The sequence below is a fragment of the Gallinula chloropus genome (assembly GCF_964237585.1).
Source record: "Gallinula chloropus genome assembly, chromosome: 7".
In the NCBI taxonomy this organism is placed as follows: domain Eukaryota; kingdom Metazoa; phylum Chordata; class Aves; order Gruiformes; family Rallidae; genus Gallinula; species Gallinula chloropus.
In genome coordinates, this window is record NC_140092.1 from 15,712,483 (window position 1) to 15,739,614 (window position 27,132).

A 27,132-nucleotide genomic window follows, 5' to 3' on the forward strand; every position below is an offset into this window, starting at 1 on the left:
AAAAATATTTTCTGTATCTAAATCTCTCCTCCTTTAATTTAAAGCCAATATTCTTTGTTCTATGCCCACATTCCCTTTATTTGGCACACTTCTAGATTATGAAGCTGATAAAATAATTGTGTTTTCTTAGCTAAGCTGTCTGCTGGCGATTCGTAAGTACTTTGTGTAGCCACAGCTGAACTTTCCTCAGACTGAGTAAATGAGAATGATAAAGCCAAATCGCATAGACTGAGCAGTGACCTTAGTCCTCCATGTTTTTCAAGGTCTGTGAAATCTTAATGAAAAGTTTTCAAGTACAGACACATGCATGCAGTTATAAAAGATAAACTAGAAAAAAAAGCAGCTAGAAAAAGACAATGCCAACATTGACATAGAAGGCAACAGATCCCCCTGTAATGCCAGTAATTATTTTAAGACAACAGTATTCTATGCCTCATGGCAGCACAGACTTTGCAATCATAAATCAAGCCGTTCTTGTGACCATTTTTATACCAAAAAAAAAAATCCAAAAACTCGTAAAAATGCCATTATTGCTCTCTAGAGATGATTCATAGCACGTAAAAAAAGTTAAAATAAATTAAAACAGGGAAGATGTCTCAGGGGCTGTTGTTGCCAGGACATGAGGTAACAGCAACTGGGCCAGTCTGTTGTGATGCTTCTGGTTTTTACTAAGCAGCTACGGGGAGAGCCCTGCGGAGACTCCTGATTTCTGCAGGGCAAGAGCGGCCCTGGGAGGCCGATGAACGAACGGAGGCACAGCCCGCAGGCAGACAGGAACGCTTCGAAAGCGCGGCCCAATAGGCCGCAGGCTCCGAGCAGCCACCATTGGCAGCACAGGCGCCCGCAGCCTACTAAGGAGAGGCTGTAATTAGCTCCCGGGGAAGCTTGGCAGCAACAGACTCCTCAGCCGCAGGGCAGAGGTAGCAAACGGACCTGGGAACGGCGCGGCCCCGCCTCGCCCTGCCCTCGCGGGAGAGGAAGCCAAGGGGCGGAGCTGCGGCCGCTTCCGCCACCGGGAGCACTTCCGGGCCGTGAGGGGCTGCCTTCCGCGCTGGGGTTGCGCGTGGGTGCCCCGTGCTGTGGGGGTCACCACCCTTCCGCGCCTGGGGGCTTGTTGGAGCGCGGGCAGCGCGAGAAGGGCAAGGGCGAGGGAGACGGGCGCGGCCGGGTCCCGTGGCTGGGCCCCGTTGGGGCCAGCGCGGCGGTGAGGGTCGCGGGGCAGAGGCGGGCCGCGATGGGGACTGCCCCCCTCCGCGCCCTGAGGGGATGAGCCCGGCCCCAGGCGCCATGGCTCTTGCCGGCAGGACGGCGATGCGGTGGGCCCGGCTGCGGGGCGCCTGGCCCGCTCCCGTCCTGCGCTGCCCTCTGCTCGGGCTGCCCCCCGGGCCCGTGGCTGGCGAGCGGCTGTACAGCTCCCGCGGCAAGGTGAGTCCGCGGGGCCGCCCGGGAGGGACGGGGCACGGGGAGGCGTTTCGCCTGCCCGAAGTTCGCCCTCAGCGGATCCCCGAAGGCGGCGGTCGTGCCTGTAGAAGGCGGCCTGGAGCAGCCGAGCCGCTCCCGCTGTAAGGGTGCCCGTGGCCCCTTAGCAGTAGGAAGACCCAAGCCGCGGCGGCCCGCAAGGGACGGGGCACATACGGCGGCGTAATGCCGTGTGTTGCTGCTGGCGGAGAACTCGGGGCCTGCTGGCTGCCCCGCTTGCTTAGCCGGTGCGAGAGGGGCGAGCTGTGCGTTTCGGGAGCGGCGTTCTGCAGCAGAGCGTTCCTGGCTGCCGTCAGGGCTCTTCGGGGCCTGGAGCAGAAAGCTTAGAAAAAGAGAGAACATCTTTCTTCAGGCTGTTGCATTACTCGGAACGAGCAGGGTACCACGAAGAAAAGTTTCATAGCGTTGGACCTTTGTGTGTGCGAACTAACAGAGTCAGGCTGGTTTTCTGAGATATATATATATATATATATATATGTATTTTAATTTAGCCAAGATAAGTGCTCTCTCTAGGTTCACTTTCCATAAAGTCTGTTTCTCCTTACGATACCTGATACCTCACTGCTACCTGAACTGCTGAGTAATGTTGCTGTAGTTTTATCATGCTTGTGAAGACTTATGTCCTTAATTTTGCCCTTAATAATGGTCCCCTGAAGCCCATTTACTTAATCCTTAAGTTTAGCAGTTAACGGATTTGAAACTGTTTTTAAGTTTTACAACTCCCTACATTCATAAGAATATAGTACCTTTCACAACACTTCCGGTGTGCTTACATATTATTCAGACTTATTTTGGTCATACGTACGTATATATTTATTAAATACTAGCATTTTAAACACTGATCCAGTTTAAGGTTCTTGTATCCTTATTCAGCCTATGCCACTTCTAGAGAAAAGAGTTAATTCGTTTTGAAAGCCCAGGTCATATTGTATGTAGAGACTGTAACTATGGCTTATGAAAATAAAATTTCTGTTTGGCTCTTTTTTTCCAGGAAAAGATAGATATGTCAATGTATCCTGTTGAAAGCATTAGGAACTTCAGTATTATAGCTCATGTAGACCATGGCAAAAGTACACTAGCAGACAGATTGTTGGAAATCACAGGTAAGTGTTCTCGTTTTATACTACTGTTTATTGACATGTAGGATGATATGTAAGTGTCTGTAGGTTTTATCATTGCTAAAATTTCTAATATCTTTGGTCTTCTAGTGCCAGGTTGCTTATGCTTCTAGGCTGCCAGCTGTGTAGTGCTACAGATGTGAATATGATGGACTTTCTTTCTGCTTGCATCTGCCTACAAGTAGGGGTAAGGAAGTGTGTAACTCAAGGAAGTACGTATTTTAGAGACTGAAAAGGAGTGTACTTGCTTGATCAAGGTGCTACTCCTGTCATTCTTGACCAACAGATTGTCCATTAGACCAGTACACAGACAGTTTTTGGTGCTTAATTATAGTGTTTGGGGTGGACTGTCATGACCTAGGAGTTCTGGACACAGTAGCTCTTGAAAGTGTACAGAGAGGAACTTCAGCTGTTTGTACTTGAATGAAAGAAACAATATGTCCTCCTGTGAGCAAACCGTAAACAACTACCTTTCCTGGTGATGGAGCTCACTGGTGCTGAAGCTGATATGATGCTGCATAGTAAATTTTAGAAACGTACAGCACTTTGTTGATTTGTACTTAGTGTGTAGAATAACTGCTGGTAATTAAGGGTAAATTCCATAGATTCCCAGCTGCTATAAAGACTTGCTTTTTCCTTCACTCTTAAAAATTGATGAAGTTGCATTACTTTCATCTTCAGAAGTTTTTATTTTGTCCTCATTGGAGTGCCTCTTGGACTGAAGTGTTTTTATTTCTGTGCTGCTGAGGATAAGGAAAATTGCACCCACACAAAGGGAAAGCGAGAAGCAGAAGTGGTAGGGGATCTTCCTATGTGACTCTGAAATTAGTGATTCCTTGGCAGATACAGACAGAGGCCGCCTTAGAGGTTTCTCTAAGCTAAGCTGCAGAGCAGTTGCTGTATGTATCTCCCAAGAGGAGACTAAATTCAGAGCAGAGCTTAAATTAGGTACTCAGAAATAACTTTTGAAAAAGTCTTGCTTTTCTCACTTAAGGCGTGGGCAAAACAAAACCTGGGAGAGAAGCTTTTGATCAAAGTTACTCTTTATGATTGCCTCCTGTGTGTTGCTATGGGCAATTTCACCTGATGCCTGTCATAGTATGGAATTCTGAATCTGTGTCTGTCAAGCTCTGATAATGTTCTTTTCCCAACTGAGATCAGCACTATTTAGAGCTGTGGGCTGCGGAGTTGCTCTCCAGTGGTAGGAGGTGAAGTTTCTTCAAAGATCAAAATTGTTTAGCACGAGAGTTTTTGGTACTACTTAATCTCTAAACTTCTACGATGTTTTGTATCCCGCTTATTGAGTAAAGTATTTTATATTTATATAAATTCACATGTAGAGGGTTTTTTTTTTAACAGAAGTGAAGAGTTGAAGCATAGTTTTATTTATTTATAAATTAAAATCCGAGTTTAGCTAATCAGATGGAAGAGTTTCATTGCAGCTGCAAGTTCTGTGTTCTCCTGTTTAATAGCATTTTTAAGAATTATTTTGAGAGCTAATGTACTAAATGAATTGTGTTTTTTAATCTTAGGAACAATTGCTAAAACTGACCGTAATAAACAAGTGCTGGATAAACTGCAAGTGGAACGTGAGAGAGGAATTACAGTTAAAGCACAATCTGCATCTCTTTTTTACAGTCATGAAGGAGTAAACTACCTCTTAAATCTTATTGACACGCCAGTAAGTTAACTACAAACAGTGTTTAAATATAAGGACATTTAGCTTTGTGTATGTGACTTAAAAGTAGGAGATTTCTGGCTTTTTGCATTTATTCAATTTTTTTTTTTGGTAAGAATTTTGCTTTGGCTGAGCATACATATGTTTAAAATACCATAACAAAGAAATCTTTGCAAAGGACTCTAGAACTACTTGAAATTTCAAACATTTACTTTTTCCACAGGGCCATGTAGATTTCAGCTATGAAGTATCACGGTCACTGTCTGCCTGTCAAGGTGTCATACTTGTAGTGGATGCTAATGAGGTAGAGTTCTTAATTCTTCAATTCTGCTGAAGGAAACTGCTGAAATTTGAAGTTGTCTAGGGAGAAGATACTTTTTTTCTTAATTTTTCCATTGATCCCTGATCTGTCTCCATGGAAGTATTATGTTGCAGAAGAGTAATTTGGCAAATGTCAGCCTGGAGAACTTTTAGGTCTTGTACAAATACCAATCTGAGTACCCTGTTTCTTGTTGGAAACCTTGATACTCTGTTCAACCAACTGCAATGTTAGTTATAGCTAATTGCCCTTGTGTTTTTGATTGTAAATAATACAAACCAATACTGGCAATGTTAAAGCTAAACTTCGCTATAAGCTGCATATGAATAGATATATTCAGGAAACTTGAGGAGTCTTGTATCCACTAGATTAATAGGCTTTTGACTGACTGTTCAGTAGAAGCAGGAGAGTGAGGCAGTAAAATGTTTGTAAGGTAACACTCACAAATTTGCAAAGCCTATACTAGAAGGGAAGTGAATTAGAGATCTTAGTTGCACTTCCTTTTTGTACAGAGCTAGGAACATTTTAAAGAATCCCTTAACAGACTAGAATATAAGGGGTATTTTGATAGTTTTCTCTATGGCATATTTATGATTGCATTCTACAGTTGCATTGTAGAATGATTGCATTTTCATTGTTATATGAAAAAAACCCTCTTAACTTCTTCTCTATGATTCTGAACATTTGTTCCTTCCTAGATTAGTGGGCAGGTGGGCATCTTAAGTTAGCTTCAGTGATCAGCGTGTTTAAATGTGCTGAAGTTTGCATATTTAATGTCTTTGTGTGTGAGTTTTGGGGTTTTTTACATCTTATTTAAATATTGAGTGATTATGTGATATTTGCCATTCGGTCGAGAAGCTCACAAACTCTACTTTGTCCTTATAATTGCTAATATTTCTCCTGCCAGCCTGAATGAGCTCTTATGCTCTTGGTTATTCAGAAATAAATAACATATAAAAAAATCTATGTGTCATAGTGAGTTGTCTATGTATAATTGCATGTATGTGATCACACATACAGCATTATTAGTTTGTCTGCTTATATTCAGATTATGAGAAATGATACTTAGGAATGGGTTTTTCTGTCTCAACATTATGGATAATCAACTTATTTTCAATCTCCCAAATGAAGGAATGGATAAAATAGCCAAATGTATATAGTAATATATATATACACTTATATAGTAAGACTTTGAAAAAAGGAAGATTCCATGTTAAATTTGTGACATGCTTATTTTCTAGGGTATTCAGGCTCAGACAGTGGCAAACTTCTATCTTGCTTTTGAAGCACAGCTTGCAATAATTCCTGTCATAAATAAGGTAATGAAGGTTCTAGAATTTCATATTAAATAGTTGTGTTGTTTAAATGTATAGGAGATTTCTAAGAAATGTATCCTCAAATAGAAATAATGACGAAAAAGTTATAGTAAGAACTTTGTGTTTTACTCATAAATATGTAGAGGTTCCTTGACCTGTGTATTTGGAAACTATAGTGCTGGATTATATGGAAGAGATGGTTGCCTATTTATTTAGCAGTTTTTTGTTTTTCAGATTGACTTGAAGAACGCAGACCCTGAAAGAGTTGAAAAACAGATTGAGAAGTTGTTTGATATCCCTGTAGATGAATGTGTAAGGGTAAGATACCTTCAAGTTTTATAGCAGGTCTGATTGTATATCTGTATTGACCTTGTAGCTAATGAAAGACATGTACATATAGTAAATAACCTGTCTTTGTCTGAGATGCATGATTTTTTTTTTTAAAGATTGTCTCCTGGAAAACAGGAATGGAGAACATACTTATCAGTTAAGAATTCCAGTGTGTATTGATGTGTGACATCAGATAGATTTTAAATTATTTTTCATTGTAGGTCTGTAAATTGATTGGTCTTTTACTGTAACAACAGTTGCCATTCAGGAGACAAAAAAACCCAAACCTATTACAAAGTGATTTATAATCAAATAAGCATTTCACAGTAAGAGCATTCTAAAGTATGCTTCAGAGTGCTTTTGTGAGTAGTATTATGCGTTGCCATGAAAATAATCTAAGTAAACTTGACACTGTTGATGCTGACAGAATGTAAGACACATGTTATGTAATTGTTGTTGGACTTGTTTTAGATTTCAGCTAAACAAGGAACAAATGTTGAAAAAGTTCTTCAAAAGGTCATTGAGAAGATTCCACCGTAAGTTCTGTATTTCTGAGACCTTGTAAGGCTAATTAGGAAACCATGAATTGCATTTATACAGTATGATGGCACTAGTTTTGCACTTACAAAGTATTGACTTTAAATCGGATGCGTATTAAGAGGTGTGGGAGAGACCTAATGTCTGAGCTGGTTAAATCAATTTCTGATTGCAAATCAGAAAAAATGACACTTAGCTTTGAGTTGCCTTTAAAAAACTGAATGTGTGATTGTCAGCAGAGTAGACTTTTTTTAATTCTTAAAAAGTGGGAGAGGAAAATTAATTCAGCATGGGATAAAAGATGAGAAATGAGCCACTAAAGGTGGTATTCTCTGAATGTGTATATAGCTTTCATGAACCTTAGTGTTTGAGGATCTGTGTGTGCTGTTACTCCATTTGAACACCACATTTTTAAAATGGTAAAGGTAACTGAAATCTGCGTTTAGATTTTCATGTCTTGAACCCAACCTGTAAAACAGACTAGGAACTTGATGACAAAGCTTCTGAGATAAAGTTCAGTTGCAAACAGCATAAGCTTTTTTGATATTTTTTCCTACTGTTAGCTAATTATTGTAGTTTTTGTATTAGTTAATTATCATAGAATGTGTTAGGTTGGAAGGGACCTTTGAAGGTCATCTAGTCCATTATAGATCTGTAAATTATAGTTAAAAGAAACTACAATTAAAATCTGAGATGAGGTTTTCAAGAAAAATGCCAAAACAAAAAGGTCAGTGGATCATTTATTATTTTTAAAACCTCAGCTGTTGGAATGTTGAATTTTTCCCCCTGTAATCCGATGTTTTCAAGCATCCATTTCACCTATGGATACGCAATTGGTCTTGTTCTATTTGTACTGCTGTTGCACATAGGATAACCAAAATCAAAGGTCTGCCATGTAATAGTGAAACATTGAAATGATGTCTAATATGTGTTTGTTTATTGGAAACTACTTGGTGGTTTTATCAATTTTTTTTTAATATGGAAGTTTTTGGGGTGGGGGTGCTTGCTCACTTGATACTGACTGAAAACCACACTGCTTAATACATTGTTTTAATTTTTTTGCAACAGACCCCAGTGTTGTACTGCTGATCCCCTGAAAGCCTTAGTATTTGACTCCACCTTTGACCACTACCGAGGCGTCGTAGCTAACGTTGCTCTCTTTGGTGGGGAGATTGAGAAAGGGCATAAAATTGTGTCTGCACACACAAAGAAAAGATATGAAGTTAATGAAGTTGGAATTCTGACTCCAAATGAGCAACCAACTCATAAACTGTAAGTAGAAGTTTCTTTTAAATGGAACAAATTATTACTAGTTATAAGGTGCAAAATCCCGCATTTCAGTTTGATTTTTGCTTCGAATGTTAAAGTCTGGGAGATGTCTGGGGCTTTCATGGGGTTTGGTGGTGGGTTTTTTATATCATCTGCATTGAGCATTACAATACAGCTATTTCTCATTTTGGGCATGCTGAGGCAGGAGCTTTTGGGGACTGCTAGGGGGAGGAAGCCATTCTGAGATCTGGACAGCTAGTGTGTTTGTTTTTTTTTTTGAAGACTAGTGTTTGATATTCAGCTGTCCAATTTATTTCTAGGATCTGCCTTGTTTGAGAGTGGAAGGGAGTGGGGCTTCATCTTAGCTATTGCTGCAGCATATTTTGAGGGTGGAAAACTTAAAATCCATGAATGCAACAGCTTCCAGAAACTGGCTCCTCCTCATGGCAGCAGTGGGAAGAAAATCAGGTACTTAGAATTAGTGGAGAAGCTTTATCAGTTTGCATCCAAGTATGTGTTAATGACTTTCCTGGAAGATTCCCAGTGAGACTAGGTTCCTGTGTGTGGTGGGTTGAACCCAGCCAGCAGCTAAGCACCCAAACAGCAAATTGCTCACTACCCTGACTTCAGTGAGATGAGGAGGAGAATTTGAAGTGCAAAAGTAAGGAAAGGCTGAAGATAAAAGACAGTTAACTAAGTGAAAGAAAAAGGAGGAGGGGAAGTGATGCAAAGACAATTAGTTACTACCTTCCAGGAGCAGACTGACCACTAGGCAGACAAGTTAGTGAACAAGCAGCAGCCACCTTGGAAAGATTACACTCCCTGTTTTTATTGAGTAGTATGATGTATGGGATGGAATATCTGCGTGGTCAGTTTGGGTCTGCTCTCCTGGCTGTCAGCTCCCAGCCTCTTTCCCTAGCCTGTTTGTTGCAGGGTGACAAAATGAGAAGCAGAGAAAGCCTTCCTACTGTACAGGCAGTATTCAGCAATAGCTAAACCACTGGTGCATTGTCAACGCCATTTTATTCACAAATCCAAAGCACAGCACCGTTCAGAACTGTTCCATGAAGAAAGTTAACTCCATCCCAGACAAAAGCAGTACACTGTTTCCATCTACCATGGGTTCCTCTCCTAAACATTATGTGCTGATGGAAGGCGTTTCTGTGGCTCTTACTTCTGCTATGCAGTGTATGAAACTTGCTGTGGTGGCAGCTGAGAACTCTCGGGGTTCTGTTTCTTAGATCCTTGAGTAAACCCTTCTAGCTCCAGCTTTCAAACTGGGAGTAGCACAGAATTCAGAATCCAGAAGTATACATTTTTGTCTAACAGAAATAGTTACTTGAGTTAACAGGTAGTTTGTCCTTTGAGGAAAAAAGTTCACAGCTCAGGAAAAACAACATAAATCTGGCTTTTGGTCTGTCTGTGGGGCTTTTAGGGGAGTCATTTATTTGAATTTCTGACTGAGCGAAGGCGAGTGGGGAAAGCACACTGATAGCACAAATACTGATAATGCCAAGAAGCACATCCATATAATGCCAATTTTATTTAGATATGCTGGACAGGTGGGCTACCTGATTGCTGGAATGAAAGAAGTAACAGAAGCCCAAATAGGAGACACGCTGTTTTTGTATAAACAGCCAGTGGAGCCTTTGCCTGGCTTTAAGTCAGCGAAGCCAATGGTTTTTGCAGGTGAGGAGTAAGCTGATATAAAGTAGAATTACTTATTTCCAGTAACAAGAGAGCTATTAGAGCTTCTGAAGTAATATATGTGTATATTGAGAGCTGTGAGGATTAGAATTCTAGTGGTTAGAGGCACGTCATTTACATAGCTTTGTGTAATTTTTCCCTGTGACTCAACTGACAAGATTCATAATAGTTGCAGGCTGTTTTTAGATGAATAAAAGAATAACATGTATTTTTAGTCATAATTACTGCTTCTAATGCAGATACTTTCATGACAGCTACAAGTGTTGTGACTTCAAAAATTTAAACATTTTTTTAGTTCTTGATAACCAGGTTTCTGTAATTATTGTGAAATCTTTTTTCTTTTAAAAATTAGCAACTGATTAATTTTTGTTAAATGTTGTAAACTGCCAAAGCTAATATTTGTAATGATTGTGTAAAATACCTGTTTTTTTAAGCTTGAATAGTTCTGTTGAGCTGTTGCCACCAACTTCCATAGCTGCTACAGATGCTATGGAAGGTGGCTTTAGAGTGAAATAAATTCTGTAAATGACTTTCTACATTCATTGTGATGGAATGGGTAAAACTCAAGTACTTAAGCTGTCTCATGGAGATTATGGTGTCTGTCAGTGAATGTAGAAAAGTGCAATCCTGTAGTGTGCCTGTGTGTTGCTTCTCAGTGTAGAGCAATCTACATTTTCTGAAAACATGCTGATGTGACAAGTAGTACAGTGGAACCTATTTTAGGGAGTAAATATAAAGATAGGCTTTTCATTAATTAAAAAAAAATACAGAAACATACAGCAAGCTATTTTTTGCCATTTACTCTTACCTTTGAAGGAACAAAGTGGAGTTTCTCTGCTTGTTCATTTATGCTTAAGCTATATGTTTACGCTGCAGACCAGCAAAGCAATGATTATACTTAACTGTTCATCTTTCATAATTCTAAAGAGTTAGATGAGTACAGTATCCCTACCATTATGGTTTGAATGTTAATTCCTGTTGTTTTTTTTCCATTTAATCAAAAACTTTATTGCATGTTATCTAACTTTTTGAGAGGAGTGGAAAATCCTTGTATTGTTTCAATTTTTTAATAAGTAAAAAACAATGTCAGCCATTTCTGATTTCATTACTGTGTTCGTTGTAAAAAGCATATTTGAAAGTTAAGTATATACTAGGTAAAGCTGTATCACATCACTCCTATCTAATATGTTTTGACAGGAATGTATCCTGTAGATCAAACAGAGTATAATAATCTCAAAAGTGCCTTGGAAAGGCTGATGTTGAATGACTCCAGCGTAACTGTTCATCGTGACAGCAGCCTGGCCTTAGGAGCTGGATGGAGGTGAGGCTTTTATACTGCTATTGGTTCTGTAACTGTTCATATATTGAGAATGCAGGTTGAAGTTAACTGATGGTGGGATTAAAATGAGTTTATGATTAAAAGCTTTAATTCAAACTAATGGTAGGTAAAGATCAAAGGTGTTTAATTGTCTTCCATTCTGTATTTGTGCAGAGTATGCAATTCATTGTGTTTGATAAGTTTTTTTCCTGAAAGACTCCAACTGTTCAACTGTAGGATCATTTCATCTTTCTGAGATTTTTTTCTGTTTCTGATGTTGCCAGGCTAGCAGTGTGAACATGCTGGAGGGGGAAAAAATGACCACTGTCAAATTCCAGGGGATATACAAATGCTTTTACTAACAGGGTACTTTTGTTTTTCCAGGTTGGGCTTCCTTGGTCTTTTGCATATGGAAGTTTTTAATCAACGTTTGGAGCAAGAGTATAACATGTCTGTTATTTTAACTGCACCTACAGTTCCTTATAAAGCTATTCTTTCCTCAGCAAAGTTGATAAAGGTATGTGGAATATGTTGAATTTATCACAGCTTTATGGAAAGAGCCATTTTAAAGCCTCCTATAATAAACATCTACACTTGTTTTAAAATGTAGACTTGTGCTTTATTTTATGGTAAGCATTAGAAACACCAGTATTTCCCTTAAAACTATTTTTAACGGATACTTTGTTTAAGAATGTTAGCTTTCCTTCCACTTAAAGTACTCTTTTATGTCTTACACCTGTTCTTGAAAATTAAAATAAAGGACACATTTTTGTTACGTTGTTTTATGTGCATACTGACTGGACTGAGTTTCAGGCAAGTGAAATAATCTCCCAAGCTTTATCAGCCAGAAAACATGAACGCTTTCAGGAATAGCTTGTAATTCTTCCGTATACTGTCAGGAGCTGGTAAAGACAACTGAGATTTTGATCCTGGTGAAACATGCATGTGTGAACCTTGTTGAACTAGGTGCAAAGAAAATTACTGTGAGTTTAGAGAGAGTTGAGAGTTACAAGCTCCTTTTGCCAGAGGAGGCTGCAAATGGGTTGGCTCCATATTATCCAACATACACTCTAAACACGACAGGACCTGTAAATTCTGAACAGCTTGTACAGAGGTTGTTGGACTTGCAAAGATTAAGGCATACACACTTGCTTCTGTCATTTTGCTTTCTTGCTTAGACAGTATAGCAACTGTGAATGATGACACACCTCTGTTGTGTAAGTGATTCTGGATTGCTGATGTGGACCACTGCTTTCAAACACTACTGGAAGTTGGGTCGTGGTTCAAGAACATTGCCTTGTCAGTTGGAAAGTGATAGAATTGCTTGCTTTGATATGTGGGGGATTATATGTACATAAGGAGCACAGCCTTCCTTTAATTCTTTCTTCAGAAGGGTAATTGTAGTTCCCAGAATGTTGGACTAGGGAAAAAACCCAATTCCTTAGCCCACTTCAACCTGTGTAAGGGAGCCGAAATCCAGAGTTCTCCTTGGAGAAGAACATTCCCATCACCAAAATCCAGAATTGGAGCAGAATTTTGTGGAAGCTGCACCTTATACCTGATAAGATTAGGAAGAGCCTAGCTCTACAGGCATTGTTAGGAGTTTTTCAGTGTTATGTTCTCATTTCCTGTTTAGTCTACTTAATAAAACAGATACTGTAATTTTAAATTTTTTCAGGAGTATGGTAAAGAAGAGATTACTATTATCAACCCTGCTCAGTTTCCTGATAAACTTTCAGTATCTGAATATTTGGAGCCAACTGTTCTTGGTACTATTGTAACACCTCATGAATATATTGGAAAAATAATTACTTTGTGTCAGGTTGGTATGTAACTTTAGTTTTGTTGTTTGCTTTTTTAAGCTCTTCATATCATGCTTAAAGCAAAGATGCTAGATGGTAAGTTACTATTCAACAGTATCTTTGACAATAATTATTTAGTATTTTTGAAAGAAAATGTTTTAAACTATTTATGTAGAAAATTACTACTGAACTACAAAATCCTGATACTGGAAGTTAGTGATGAAGGAATTTACAGGTTTTGTAGTGTTTAGAGTACAGTGACAATATGTACCTGGGAAAGCATCCTGTACTAGATAAATTCATGACAAATTCTCTTTTCCTGAAAGAATGGAATCTGCAGCAGGGAGTAAGATCTGTTGTTATTTAGACATACATTCATGGAAATACAACTTCTGTAAGCCAGTAATGAGGCTTCATATGTTTTCAGTACTTCAGTGGAGTACAGTTGTGATAGTGATGGCAAAACTTACTTCCCCGAGCACATTTAAAATAGTTTTAACTAAAAATGTTTTAACTGCCATGCTTATTGTCTTTATGTAACCTCTTCACATTTTTTTTGTGGCTGTTAACATTTCAAAATACATAATGCAAGAGTGTATTTACTTTTCAGTACAGAGTGTAAGAGCTATTAAATTCCTAGAATAACGTTAAGATGACCCTTCTGCTAGAGAAAATGATGAGCCTTGCGAGACCTACTGTATAACAACTCCAGTATAATTTCAGTGAGATTTTATGGCCAAATAATTTTACATTTAAAAGGCAGCAGAAAGCAGAAGCTGTTGAAGATTTTGGACATTTAGCTTTTAGAGAGGATGGGCTTAAATCACTTGTCCAGTTAGGTTACAACCACTTAATTTGTTTTGGGACTACCATTTGTCCTTGGACTTCAGCAAACTAACAATAAGAAAGTTAACTTGGGCCTTGAAGTGTGTGGGACTGGATAGCTGTTTATAAAATATGCTTTGTATTTATTTATAGAAAAGTTTTGTCAAGGGGAACTGAAACAATTTTTATTTGTCTAGGATTGTAGAGCAATCCAAAAGGATATGTTGTACATTGATGAACAAAGGGTTATGCTAAAATACCTTTTTCCACTGAATGAAATTGTGGTGGATTTTTATGATGCTCTTAAGTCTCTGTCTTCTGGTTATGCAAGGTAACTATCTCCTCTGTTCCCCCTCCCTTCCCCCTTCCCTTGTCCCTGAGGGGTGTGTGAAAAAAGGTCAGAGAAGATGACATGGAAGGGACACGAGTGAAGAATATTCTTTCATGATGGTGTTGCAAATGGAGTCTGACTTTCCCCTTCAATGAATTAGATTCACTATGAAAATATTGGACCAGAAATAAATCTGAAAAACACTAGAAGTGTGTGACTGCCTAAGCATCATTTCCTTCCATGATGCATGTATTTTTCAGGTGTGACCTATGCAGCAGCACTTGCTCATCTAGATGAATAAGATTCCAATGGTTCTTACTTACCTGAAGTGACAGCTGGCATTTTGTATCAGAGAAATCGCTGAAAATGGATTTTCTATTGTATTGTCTTTTGGTGGAAAAAGAGAAAATAACCAAATACTGATTCTCAGAATCTAGTAAAAACAATCAACAAACTATCACGAAAACAATGCTTGCTTTGCTTACATACTTTATTGTAGGAATAAAGTAAATCATCTGTGTGTTGAGACAAAAATGCTTTGCTGTGGGTGGGCTCTATAAATTCAGAGGCTAGAACGGAGCAGTTTGCAAGGAAAGAGAGAGTGTCGTGCGGCAGATGGGCTTATGCCACAAGCAACTCACCAGCTCTTACAAAGCTGGTATGTAGACACATCATTAGTAAGATACAATAACATTTTGCCAGGAACTGGTATACCTAATTAAATTATTAATTTTATTGAAGGCCTGAATCTTGTTTGAGCTTGTGTTTTCATAAATATGCCTTATAAAGGTAAGGTAAGATGTGTTTTGCCTGTGTTTGTGTACATATGAAGTAGAAGCATTAGGAGAATGGGGAGGCAAGGACAACAAGTTGAAGAAAGGGAGATGGAAATTTTGAATTTTCTGAATTGAGAATCTGTCTTGTTACTCTGGGCTTCTGTTGATTCAGGTGTGTTTGCAAACAATGTTGCATTGCCTTATTTCTCAGTTCTTATTTCCTAATTGACTCCCTAATGTTGCTTGTGCATTTAATGCTCTCAATCATATTTATGTTAATATGAATGTATGCACACAACTGTGGTTTATCTAAGCCAGTTAAGTTAGAAGTACTTTCAAATACTCTCAAGATACTGTTGTCCTCTGTTCTGATATTTGATCTGACCAGACTAGTAGTATTGGCATTCTCCACATTTGTACTTGCATACAAGATTTTTGTGTGTGTGTATATATATATATAGACCGACAGACAGCAAGGCCCATACCTACCAAAGGAGAAATGTGGTTTGGAAATGAAGAGGAAAATTTTGTTGTCAGAGTAAATTATAATAGGGGCCACAAAGTCAGAGAAAAAATAATCCAGTGTTAGTGTTTGATTTGTGTGGCACCAAGGATGTTCACTATTCAAAAACTGTGTTGAAGGGTTCTGTGGCCTGGAGATTGTAGGAGTTTCCAACTGATAGAAGTGTTTGAATAAAATCTTTTAAGAGATTGCAGTAAGAACATCTCTTTTTTATTGATTTACCTTGCTTGGTAGGTGGAAGGCAGTGTGATGTCTTCTGCTGCCTTGGAAATGAAAGTTATTTGCAGTAAATTTCTAGTCCAGATTTGCACAAGGGAGGTGTACTGAGAGAATATTAAAACCTGTGGTCCTATTAATAAAAATGTTGAATATTTTATTAAAAGAATATGTCTAAAACTTAATTTCTGGAACAAAGTGCAGAATATAACTTTGCAAAATCATCACTAACTTGTAAACTGCTTTTGTTTAGTTTTGATTATGAAGATGCAGGATACCAGGCAGCAGAACTTACCAAAATGGATATTCTTCTAAATGGAAATCCAGTTGAAGAACTGGCAATGATTGTACACAGGTAGGCTGACTGGATGCTCTATTCAAAGAAATAAGACTCCCTGTTAGAGAATTACAGAATCACAAGGTTGGAAAAGAACTTTAAGATCATCAATTCCAACAGTACCCATCCTATGCTAAACCATATCCCTTAGTACCTGATCTACATTGTTAATATGCAATGGGAGAGTATTTGTCCTATATTAGTAATACATATATATATATATATATATATATATATATATGAAAACAACATTGAGGACTTTATCACATCACCACCTCTGATGGTCATCTGAAAAAGAGGCACTTGCGTGCTAGGTATTTTTGTGATAATATAGGGCAGGGAGGAGAAGGAAATGCAAAAATGCCTGTCTTTTAAAAGGCTGGAAAAACTTATGTACAGACCAGTCTAGGAGATGCCAAATTATTTATTTATTATTTACTACTGAAAAATTCTGTGTGTGTGTTTATTAAAAAGCTTGCTAAAACTGGGCTCTTTTAGTGAGAAGAGACCCATCTGTTTACAATGGCACATGAAAGTACCTGTTTAGGAGCTTCTTTAGACCTTTTGTCATATATTACAAAAAAAAAATACAGCGGATGCAGATGCTGAATATAGTTGTATAACTTCTCTTAGCAGACCAGACTACACTACATGTTTTTTGTTATGCAGAAATACATGTTTTAAAAATATTTTTGTGATATGTAGACTTGACCTCCTGGCCCTACCATCAATGAAAGTCTTCCTTGACCTTCTAATTTAAAATTGCATGTGAAGCTGTAACAATATTCAGAATGGCTTCAGTGTGATTGGTAATCAGGGTATTTATAATAAATATTTTAAATTTGTTTGGAGACCACCTGTTAATACAATATTAGGATCTGTGTGTATGAAACAAGTAACACAGACCACTTACCACATTACTATCTGATCAGCTTTTGATTTAAAAAGAGGAAAAACTAAAATGCTTTTATCAAACAGTTTGGTGTATGGATGTGTTTTTGGGATTGTACTGCTCTCTCTGAAAACACTGGTGACTTTCTCTTTCAGGGATAAGGCCTATGCTGCTGGCAAATTACTGTGTGAACGTTTAAAAGATGCTATACCCAGACAGTTGTTTGAAATAGCCATCCAGGCTGCTATTGGCAAGAAAATCATTGCAAGGGAAACGTAAGTGAAGCCTTTTGTCCTGTCCCATGCCCCCCCACACCTTTTTTTTTTCCCTCATATTAAGCTACTTAAAATACAGACTGTTAATTAAGTCTTCCAGTTAGATATATTGCAGTACTTGGACTTAACTGCAAAGTCGTATTTTTCTTGTATATGCTACTGAAGCTCTTGGATGGGGAGGACATAGAGAACCATAAAACCCTATTTGAGCTGTTAGGATGTAAGGAATTTTTATAAATCTAATTGGGGGGAAAAAAAGTTTTTTTTTTTTTTTAAATGCTTGGGGTCAGCATTGCACTTAACTGGTAGAGAGAATATAATTTGCAACACCCATGTGTCCACTTCCTCTTTGGCAGTGGAAAAAGTTTCTTACTACTGGAAAAAAATGCTGGTTGTGGAGTAGTTTAACCTCTGGGAGGGTCTGAAAAAAGGAATAAAACAAAATCTGGAACTTGCTATTCCAAAGGACATATGTTGCAAGCTGAACACACAACTGTTTCTTAGCAGCACTCACTACTTTTAGAACAAACTGTTTCCTTGATGTTGTGTTTCTTGTCACATTTTTGCTGTTGCTATTTAAATAGGACTTAAATTGTGGTAAAGGAATTAAAGGCAGGGGTCCAAGCGGAGGGGTGGTTAGAATTTTTGTGTAGGTATCTATGCACATACATGTAATACTGAATCACAGCAGGAATCCTAGGTAAGAAGGCAATGTTGTAATTTTTATGGCTATATTACATACCAAAAGGGATATTTCTGGAAGTATGAATTAGGTTCTTTAGAATTTTGTCTTCTGTATGTGAAACACACCAATGTCATGATTCCAATGTGTCTTACAAAACTAGTAGAAAAACACAACCCAGTATTTAGCTTCACACACAGATGTTCTGATGTGCTAAAGTATGTATGTTTTGTTTTGCAGCCTGAAAGCTTACAGAAAAAATGTTGTGGCAAAATGTGTATGTATCTCTCTTCATTTTTTCATGTTTCTGATGCATGTCAACCTAAGAGTCCTGCTAATGTGACTGGCCTCCCTTTTCCTAGGAACCCGGCAGAAACATGTTCTGCTGTTTTTCCTGAGTGTTAGTGGTATATTAACAGGTTCTTTTAAACTTTAAATTTTCGACTCATGTAATGCCTCGTTGCAGCTTGCACTAAGAGTGGATCAGAAAAAGTAATGGCTTTTTCAAAATGATACAGTTAAAGTGAACTTGACAGTCTGCCTGCGTATGCTCCTGTCTCTTCACCATTTTCCAACAGCTGTGGATGTGTTTGCAAGGATAACAAGTGTCCCTTTCTCACAGCTGTTAGAGAATTCTTCTAAGCACACACATGGGATAGTGTGTGTTTAACAGGGAGTAAGGTTTCAGTTAACCTCCCTAGACACGAGCACCTGGTGCTAGTGAAGATGCCCCAGTGCATCTGAGCTGGCATCCTCCTGGTGTTCCAAGGGCATTTCAATATCCTGCAGGTTTTGTCTAATGCCAGCCATGCTTATGTAAATGTAGGCATTTAGGTAATGGAATTCAATCCTCAATGATCATGTGTGTTTGCTCCTTCATTCTTTTTAGCTAGTTGCCTTTTTGGGATAACTGTTGGAAGTATAAATTAATCTTTCACAGTATAATTTTCTGACTTTTTAAGACCTTTAGTGTTGCTGAAATGTACTATATTTGCATTTAAGTTCACTAAAATTTTTCCTTTCTGTAGTATGGTGGAGACATTTCGAGAAGAATGAAGCTCTTGAAGAGGCAGGCAGAGGGGAAGAAGCTGATGAGAAAAATTGGCAACGTGGAAGTACCGAGAGATGCATTTATACGTGTCCTAAGGAGACAAACTGACAAATAGAGACCAGCGACAGGGAGCTGGTTATTCCTATGATGTCTTGTAGACAGTAGCATGATGAACTAATGTATAATTTATCACTGTGAAAGGGAACATATCTGACTTTAGATCATGTAAACTAAGTATGTGGGAACATAAGTGGAAGGACTGTACTTAAATACACAGATACTTGTAGATGTTTATGAAATTAAAGTTACTTGACTTGAATGAGTCTTGATTGCACTGTTTCTCATTGTATTTCATTGGTTTCATACTTACAATACTTAAATTTTAACATGATTGGTTTATTTCTGTCTGGAAGAACAGGAACAATGTTGCAAAGAGTTTATGGACTTCACTGAAAGGTTTGTATGGACAAACAATGCAGTTAATTTCTTTATTTGGTTGTTTTGGGATGGGTTTGGGTGGTTTGGGTTTAGTTTGAACTGCTGCCACAAAAATAGACAGCTAGAGCCTGTCTTATTTTCTGAAGTTGGTGGCAGGAAGTCATCATGATGAGAATTCACATCAGGAATGACAAATCATTTCTTTCTTCATGCACCACACTTCATTTTAGACCTTTTACTGTGTCAGTTTAAGATGAATAGAATCTAGCTCTGCTGCTCTCCAAAGGAATTGTTAAGTCTTAATGTATTAAAACACAAGATGCATAGCTGCACTGTAACTACCCTCAACTTGGGCCTTAATTTTTTTGTTTGGTTAGAACACTGCTTACTGTACTTGTTGCCATCTTACTTCTGTTCATATAGTGAAGTTTCCCAGCTTGAAAACTGTAGTTAGTGTGCTTGATAGAGTTGTTGCTTTTGGAAGTGTACACAAAGCAAACATGAATACAAGTTAATGACCATGCTAGAGAGTATGCTTGCAACTACACATTCATCTCCAAAAGCTTTTAAACTCTCTGGGGAGGGGAATAGGGGGGTGGTTTGTTGTGTGGGGTTGGTTCTTTTAGTCCCTGAAGAGCTAAAGTGGGTCTTCACAGATTTTTACTACTTGTTACTAAATTGTATTTTGGAGTAATAGTTTAGTATTTGAAGAAAGGCTGCTCTGCAATTTGATCACTGCTGGATTTCAATCTGAGTGCAAGAATGAATGGGGAACAGCATTGAAGGGATGGAATTAAACAAGACACTTTCAGCAGCCCCTTGGAGCCTGTGTTTAGTCACAGGAGGAAGGGAGGAGTTTTGATACTTGCAGGTGGGGTTTGGGGATGTTTTCTGGTTTTTATTTGAGGCTGTTCCAGCTATACTGAAAACAAGGTAACCTGTATCTGTAAAAAATTACTGAAGGCAGAGGAGTTACACTTTCTAAGTGACTCACCCAAGAAAAAGCTTTAAGCAAACCCCTCAATGGGGAAGCAAAGGCACAACACTTGTAACATCTTTCTGAAACCCTGAAATTCATGCCAAAGTTTTATTAAAAACAAAACAGCAGTAAAATGATGTATTTAAGTTTTACTTATATTCAAAGTAGGAAATAACATTCCTTGTAACAGCTCAACATTTATAATGGTACAGTGAGAGGTAACTATTGCAAAGTGATTAACAGTTGACTTTTCATTATCACATATTAAACTTGCAGACACTATATTCCTGTAAATTAACTTCTCAGGCATTTAATAAGTAACATCAATAGCACAATTAAAGAGGTACCTTGTACCTCAAGAAAGGAACATTTAGATTTTTCCTTATGTATAAAGCTCAATTACCAAAAATAGAAAACTCCTAAAGTAACTGGAAATGCACAGAGGAAAAAAGTGCTATAGCAGAAGTTCAATATTTCTCTGTGGAATAAGTTACAACTTTCAAGAATTTGGTGCATTTTTAGGCACTGATTTTGTATTTTTATTTGCCTGAATTGTACAGCAGGACTTGAGATGCCCCAAAACTGTTAGACATAAATTTAAGGCAACCAAGTGCAAAGCTCAGTGTACATTAGATATATGTAAACAGACCATTTCATAGTAGAAATTGTACATCTATTACAAGTTCATAGTATTGACAAAGGCCAAACCCATTCTGCCCGGAGACACAGATGCAAAATGTAGTTACACTAATCAAGCCAAAAAAGACTACTTCCTGGAAATAAAGTTTCATTTTCTGTAACACAAGGCAGATGCATTACATTGCTGTGCTAAAGTACTCTGCTATGCCTCCCCCCACATAACATGCAGTCTCCCACAGGTTTGTTCTGTTCCATTTCATTATGTACCAGCCAACAGAACTCCAAACATTAAAGCAAAATGCACAACACAGCAAACAGATGGAATGTTGATGGACAGATATTGGACCTTTTAAAAAATACAGTACCTAGGATTGCCCATTTTAAACAGTTTTCAGCATATTGCATAGCAGTGAACTCATCTGCTACCTAAAACTTGCTGTTGACCCACATGGAGTTCCTCTTCAATTCTTCTTTCAGTTTTCTTTCATACTGTACAGTGGGTCCACAAGCTTATTGTGCACATGCATTAAACCTTGGGGGGAAAGCAACAATGCCAGCTTTACATTAGTTATACTTTTCCATGTCCTTTCTATGCACATTTTTCTTTGGAGCTTGCTTAAATAGTTCACAAGAGAATGACAATAGCTATTTAAAGTAGTTTAAAATCAGAAGTTAAAGACAGGATATATATTCCTGTATGACTTGAATACTAATGACATCTTCATAGAAAGTGAGCACAGATGTGACAGTTTTCTGGTAAGAGACCCATCAAAAAGCAGATCTGGAATATTCCCAAATGCATTGACTACATGAGATTCACTCATCTTTCCTTCGCATTAAAAGCTGCATAACAGCAACAAATAAAACTCTCTCATACCACAACTTGTCATAGAGTTCAGATGTATGCACACTGATACTTTTACAGCTTGAACTGCCACAGTACAGCACTGTGGTATTACTGTCTTTGTCATTAGCAGAGGACTTGTGGTCCTAGGGAGGCAAAACCAAATTGAAGTATCCAAACTGTTAACCAGGTTTGCACCTTCACGAGTTCAACTGAAAAGCTGGACTTTTCTTAGTCATATACAAGTCACCTATAGCTGTGATTAGGCGACTAGTTTTTTATTCCTATTAAGATACTTCAATTTTGGAAGTTACTGAAGAGAAGAACAATTAAAAAAGGTGCTGCTTTTCTTTGTCGCAACTTTGTAAAAACATTACCTACGCCTATGTCTGTATGACATTCAGTCATTTGTATGATTTTAACCTCATTTCACCTTAAGGACCAATAACAGTAACTGATCAGTGTTCACAATCTGCAAAGTAAAAGTCCATTTTAGCACCAAACTAAAGATTAGCTTCTAAAATTACAAATTCAAGTAATATGCAACATTAAAAGTAGAGAAACTTTCGTAAAAACCAAAGTAGTCTGACAGTGCACATTTCAGTGATTATCTATGGCAAAGAGTATTCAAATACCTTTGCTACATGATGCATCTGGTGGCAAGATTAGTGTCACTGCAGCAACATGAAGTTTGAGTAACTGTACAATCTGAGGCCATTAGGTAGTGACCACAACAAAAGGCTTTTTATACAGCATCTGCTCCTAATCAGTGTGCAGTTATTTAATATAAAATGCAGATATTACTATTTCCTTCTTCACTTAGTGACACATTTAGTCATACTAAAAGGCAAACACCTGTAACTGACTCAAGAATCCAACTCATATTGTCTCTAGATAATGAGTTAGCTTCAGGCATTTCTTCAATTAAAAAACCCACCTTAGAAGGCAAAATAACGAAAGAAAACAGTTTCTTAGATTTCATGAAGGAAAACTACTGGGGTTGTTGTACATCGGAAAGATCAAGTCAGTAATATTCTTCAGGAGTTTAACAGTAAGTGAGAAAATACTGAGTATACATTTGATACAAAAGCTGCAGATTAGCAGCTGCACACACTACTCCAACTAGAACCATGTTTTGAACTTTAAAGCATTTCACTTCCTACCAGCATTTTTCTCTTCTAAAAAAGGGAAATGAAAAGGAGATAATTACCCACTTCCTAGAGGCATGAAAAACGCTTACGAAGTATTGCCTCTGCCATACTTAATGACGGATATTTAAATCCTGTTAGTGAAATTGTTTCAGGAATAACAGTTAGAAACATAAGCTTTTTTTCAAAAGCATGCCAAGTCCTTACTTGACAGATGCCCAAACAAGCATTTCAAAGGAAAGCCTCACTGTGTATTCAAGTGTGCTTTGCATGCAGTTTGAAAAGCAGCACACACATGTACAAAAAACTATCCTGAACTTACTTATCTGCAGACTAATTTGTAATTTCAAAAGTAATTTTCCACTTCACTGTGCAAGAAAGTTACCTTTCTCTTTTCCAATGACAGCATTTAAGCATACTTGATAATTTTAGCCTCTAAGTTTTCAGAAAGTTAGAAAAAAATGAAGGGGAGTAAGTTATTCTAGTTACCAGCCAGCATGGTACTTGATTATCAAAGAGATCTGAAGCTTCCTATAGTACCTTGAGATTTTTTTAATGGTGAAAAATTGAAGTCAATAGCTGCCATAATTAGCAGTCATTAAGAACTACCCAGCTTCCTAAGAAGTGTATGTAACCTGGAAGATCAAGATTCAGAAATAATTCCAAATTTGACCCACATTGATTACTCCTCCATCCTGAAAGGGGAAAATCTCACCAATTTGAGATTAGGTAAAATTAAGCAAGTTTAAAGTATACAATAATTTTAAGAATTCTATTGCTCTGTATTACAGGGTAATTAAATACAGTGTGACACAACAGCACACGTTTACAGCATAGCCCTTGATTTTTTAAAGCAAATTTCATTGTCATTCGTACCTAGTAACTCTATATTAGGTTTATATTTTTCCCAAGCAAAGCCTTTGTTTATATGAAATACAGGATAAAGTTTAGAACTTATCCAAGCAGTTAAAGAAGTTTGTCTTTGAAAACAACAGTAAGTCCTATCTAGCAGTGCGATACAGGTGAAGACCAACACACATGCAACACAGCAAAGAAGAAAAACATCCAAAATTAACAAGTTGGCCAGGAATGATGTCCAGATGAAAGTCACATTAATGCCAGCACTGGAATCTAATATATAGATGGGCACTGGTGATACATTGCTCTAAAAAAAAAAACTTCCTAAATTACAAATGTTGATCTCAGATGCCTCAACTACTGCAAGTGTTCATGCTAGTGAGAAAGATGAGTGATTTAAGTGTTTGGGTTTACTGTGCTAATATAGTTAGGAAAAGCCTACTCTTCTCAGCTTCTATAGGCTCAGTGAAACAGATTTCACATCTAGGAATTCTCAACAGCTATCAAAAAATCTCAACCTTAAGCTTACCCCAACATACCCTACTACAAATACAAAAAACACAGTGAAAGACTGCAAAGTATTAAAAGTCTGTATAGGTTATGCTAATTGCCCTGTATGAAAAATGTCCTCAGGTGGCTTCACAGTCTGTATCACACATTTCAAGTTTACTAGACAGCACATTACAGCACACAGCAAAAGTAGCATGAAAAATATATCAGGACTAATAAATGTATCAAGTTTTCTTATATCTACTGGAAAGTTTCACTTAAATACCAGTACTTTGGAACACCAGACTGCTGTTTTGGGTGTTTGGTTTGTTGGGGTTTTTTTACATACAGTTGAAGATTACTAAACTGTCATTTCAAATAGGAAGCAAAGGAAACATTTTTCAAAGTGGATTTGCCAGGAATGTAAGGAGCACAAGCTGTGCCTCCTAGCACTTTTCCATTCACAAGAAATAAGTTAACATTTAGCATTTTGCATATATAACATTATACATTAGCTAAAGTGTTAGAAGGCTCAGCCTTAAACCAACATAATCTATTTTTTTTTTCTTTTTAATATGTGCAACCTCTGTTTCAGTGCTCACCTTTAAAGTACTTCACAGTTTTGACTCTCAGTTCTAAAGTAGCATCCTCATCACACACGAAGATAGTACGAGGGTGTTGCTGGAAAGCAGAAACTGTCCACATATGATTGACTCCTTCCTCAATTGCTTTGTACAGTGCAAAAGCCTTATGTGCACCTGTTATAAGAATCATCACCTGCAAAACAAAGGTCTCTTTACTTCCAATCCCAGTATCAACACCAACTGGTCTTGAAAACAGACACATGCAACTAGAACTAAATGAATTCTTACTTCTCTAGCATCCATCACTGTACCCACACCAACTGTTAGCGCCATAGTTGGTACTTTAGATAAGTCTCCATCAAAGTATTTAGCATTTGCCAAAATGGTGTCCATTGCTAAAGTCTTTAATCTTGTTCTTGAAGACAAACTTGATCCGGGTTCATTGAATGCAATGTGGCCATCTGGACCAATGCCTTTTCAAAGTTAAAGAAAGTAAATCATTCCATACCTGCGAGTCAACAAATATTCTCAAACATTGTAAATGAATAAAAAAATATTTAGGGCTCATTCTTTCTTTTTGGTTCCCCATTTTCCATAAAAAGCACTCAAAACTTACTTGAAATTAAGTTAATAGAACCTTGGACACCAACCATTTTGTTTTGGTATTCACACAGATTTTTAGTCAAGAACTTACATCACAGTTAAAGAAAGAGCAGGTTTAGTTAGCTTACAAAAATAGCAATTAAAAGACTCAGCAAACGGTATTTGTTTGAACTGTAAGCAAGCACATAGCATTTCTTCATACCTCCAACAAACAGATCAATCCCCCCTGCTTCTTCAATTTTCTTTTCAAATGCATCACATTCTGCCTGTAAGTCTGGAGCATTCCCATCAAGGATATGAGCATTGTTTGGATCTATGTCTATATGTTTAAAGAAGTTATTCCACATATAGGAATGATAGCTCTCGGGATGATTTCTGGGAAGCCCTGAAATACAGTAAAGTTAACATGTTACAAGATTTAACTAGCTTTAGTTCTAATATGTAACCAATACAAGGCAAACCTAAGTCTTTCAAATACTGAGAAGAAAGCTGTCCTGTTGGCACGTGCAAGGTAATTTGTTTACATTTCCTTTACCTACATCTTACTGCTAAGAGTATGAAGTCTTCAAAAGAAATGCAGTTACAATATTACATGAAAACACACTTTCTACACAAATACCACGAAGTACTGAATTTAGCCCAGGATCCACCTCTTTGTTACTCACATTTTCAGGAATAAAAACGCTTAGGATGATTCTATGAACCAAAGTCTAACTAGCAGTACAAACATAGTAGACTGACCTTGTGCTTTAATAAACTATTTAACAGTTTCAATAACAGAAAATAGTTATCAGTACAGTGTGTCCTCAAATAATTAGTACATCTTACCTACATATTCATCCATGTTGAAAGTCTTTACATACTTGAAAGAGAGATCGCCATTCTTGTGATATTCTATCAGCTTTTTGTAGCATCCCAGAGGTGTACTCCCTGTTAAAGAAAGTTTTTCCACTGTTCTATGTATCTGCACAACATTTTCAGTGTAAATTTCTTCATAGTCAAATTTTGCTACATGTCTTAACATAAACCAGTTACATTTCTCATTTAGTATTTACCAAACCAATCACAGCTTTCTTAACAAATCAAATCCATACTTAAAAATAAATGCTTGAGTATTACCAAAAAGTTTATTTTAAATATTGCAGCTGTTTGCAGTAATACATAGTTCTAGGTGTAGTTATTTACATATTACATAGGCTTTGGATAGAACTTGCCTGTTGGTAGACCAAGCGTGAAATATCTTCCTGGACTTGGCTTGAACTGGATAATACGATTACAGATGTATTTTGCTGCCCATTCACTAGCCTGATCATAATCTTCAAGAATTACTAGCCTCATTATGGCAGTGAGGAACTCGTATGATAAAATAAACTTAAACCTGGAGAAAATGTCAAAGTTTTAAAAATAAGCACCACATAAATAGTTGTAAAACTCAGATTACAGAAAAGATAAAAAAATGACCTTTTGTTCTAATGATTTATAGTGATAAACAAAGGAAGTTTTACTTGTATAAGCATACTGCACTCCTGTGGCCCTGGTTCAAGGTAGACTATTGGACAACCAAAACAAAAGCTACAGAATCCAAGCAACAGGTTACAGTCAAAATATTTATTAAATTCACAGACTAACAACGTAACTAAAGCTAAATCAGAATGAGAACAAGTCATTTTGAACTTCAATCTTTTAATTAGTTGTGTTAGAAAAGAGGAAATATTCTGCTTGAAATAAAAGCAAATAGATAAACAAATACTGAGTTTAACTGCTGTTTC

General features: G+C 37.5%; 2 protein-coding genes across 2 annotated transcripts; one reads left to right on the plus strand and one right to left on the minus strand.

The window, feature by feature from the left end:
• The first annotated feature begins 1,145 nt into the window (after nucleotides 1-1,145).
• GUF1 (GTP binding elongation factor GUF1) lies at nucleotides 1,146-19,095 on the plus strand. The gene is made up of 17 exons (XM_084266667.1): nucleotides 1,146-1,425; nucleotides 2,471-2,582; nucleotides 4,130-4,278; nucleotides 4,499-4,579; nucleotides 5,836-5,913; nucleotides 6,145-6,228; nucleotides 6,712-6,776; nucleotides 7,846-8,049; nucleotides 9,596-9,735; nucleotides 10,951-11,074; nucleotides 11,456-11,588; nucleotides 12,750-12,893; nucleotides 13,896-14,029; nucleotides 15,798-15,899; nucleotides 16,929-17,048; nucleotides 17,971-18,007; nucleotides 18,759-19,095. Exons 1-17 carry the CDS (start codon nucleotides 1,267-1,269, stop codon nucleotides 18,894-18,896), a joined length of 2,004 nt encoding a protein of 667 aa, XP_084122793.1. The 5' UTR covers nucleotides 1,146-1,266; the 3' UTR covers nucleotides 18,897-19,095.
• A 1,237-nt stretch (nucleotides 19,096-20,332) lies between these two features.
• GNPDA2 (glucosamine-6-phosphate deaminase 2) lies at nucleotides 20,333-26,701 on the minus strand (the record flags this gene model as incomplete). Its single annotated transcript, XM_084266706.1, has 6 exons — nucleotides 20,333-21,369; nucleotides 24,779-24,953; nucleotides 25,049-25,233; nucleotides 25,566-25,748; nucleotides 26,192-26,289; nucleotides 26,574-26,701. The coding sequence occupies 6 exons, from the start codon at nucleotides 26,699-26,701 to the stop codon at nucleotides 21,311-21,313; spliced, it is 828 nt and encodes a 275-aa protein (XP_084122832.1). The 3' UTR covers nucleotides 20,333-21,310.
• Nucleotides 26,702-27,132: the final 431 nt, after the last annotated feature.

Coding starts and splice junctions, on each gene's coding strand:
- GUF1 (XM_084266667.1), top strand. CDS start 1,267: ATGAGCCCGGCCCCAGGCGCCATGGCTCTTGCCGGCAGGACGGCGATG. Junction 1,426..2,470: donor TGTACAGCTCCCGCGGCAAG/GTGAGTCCGCGG, acceptor CTTTTTTTCCAG/GAAAAGATAGATATGTCAAT. Junction 8,050..9,595: donor GAGCAACCAACTCATAAACT/GTAAGTAGAAGT, acceptor AATTTTATTTAG/ATATGCTGGACAGGTGGGCT.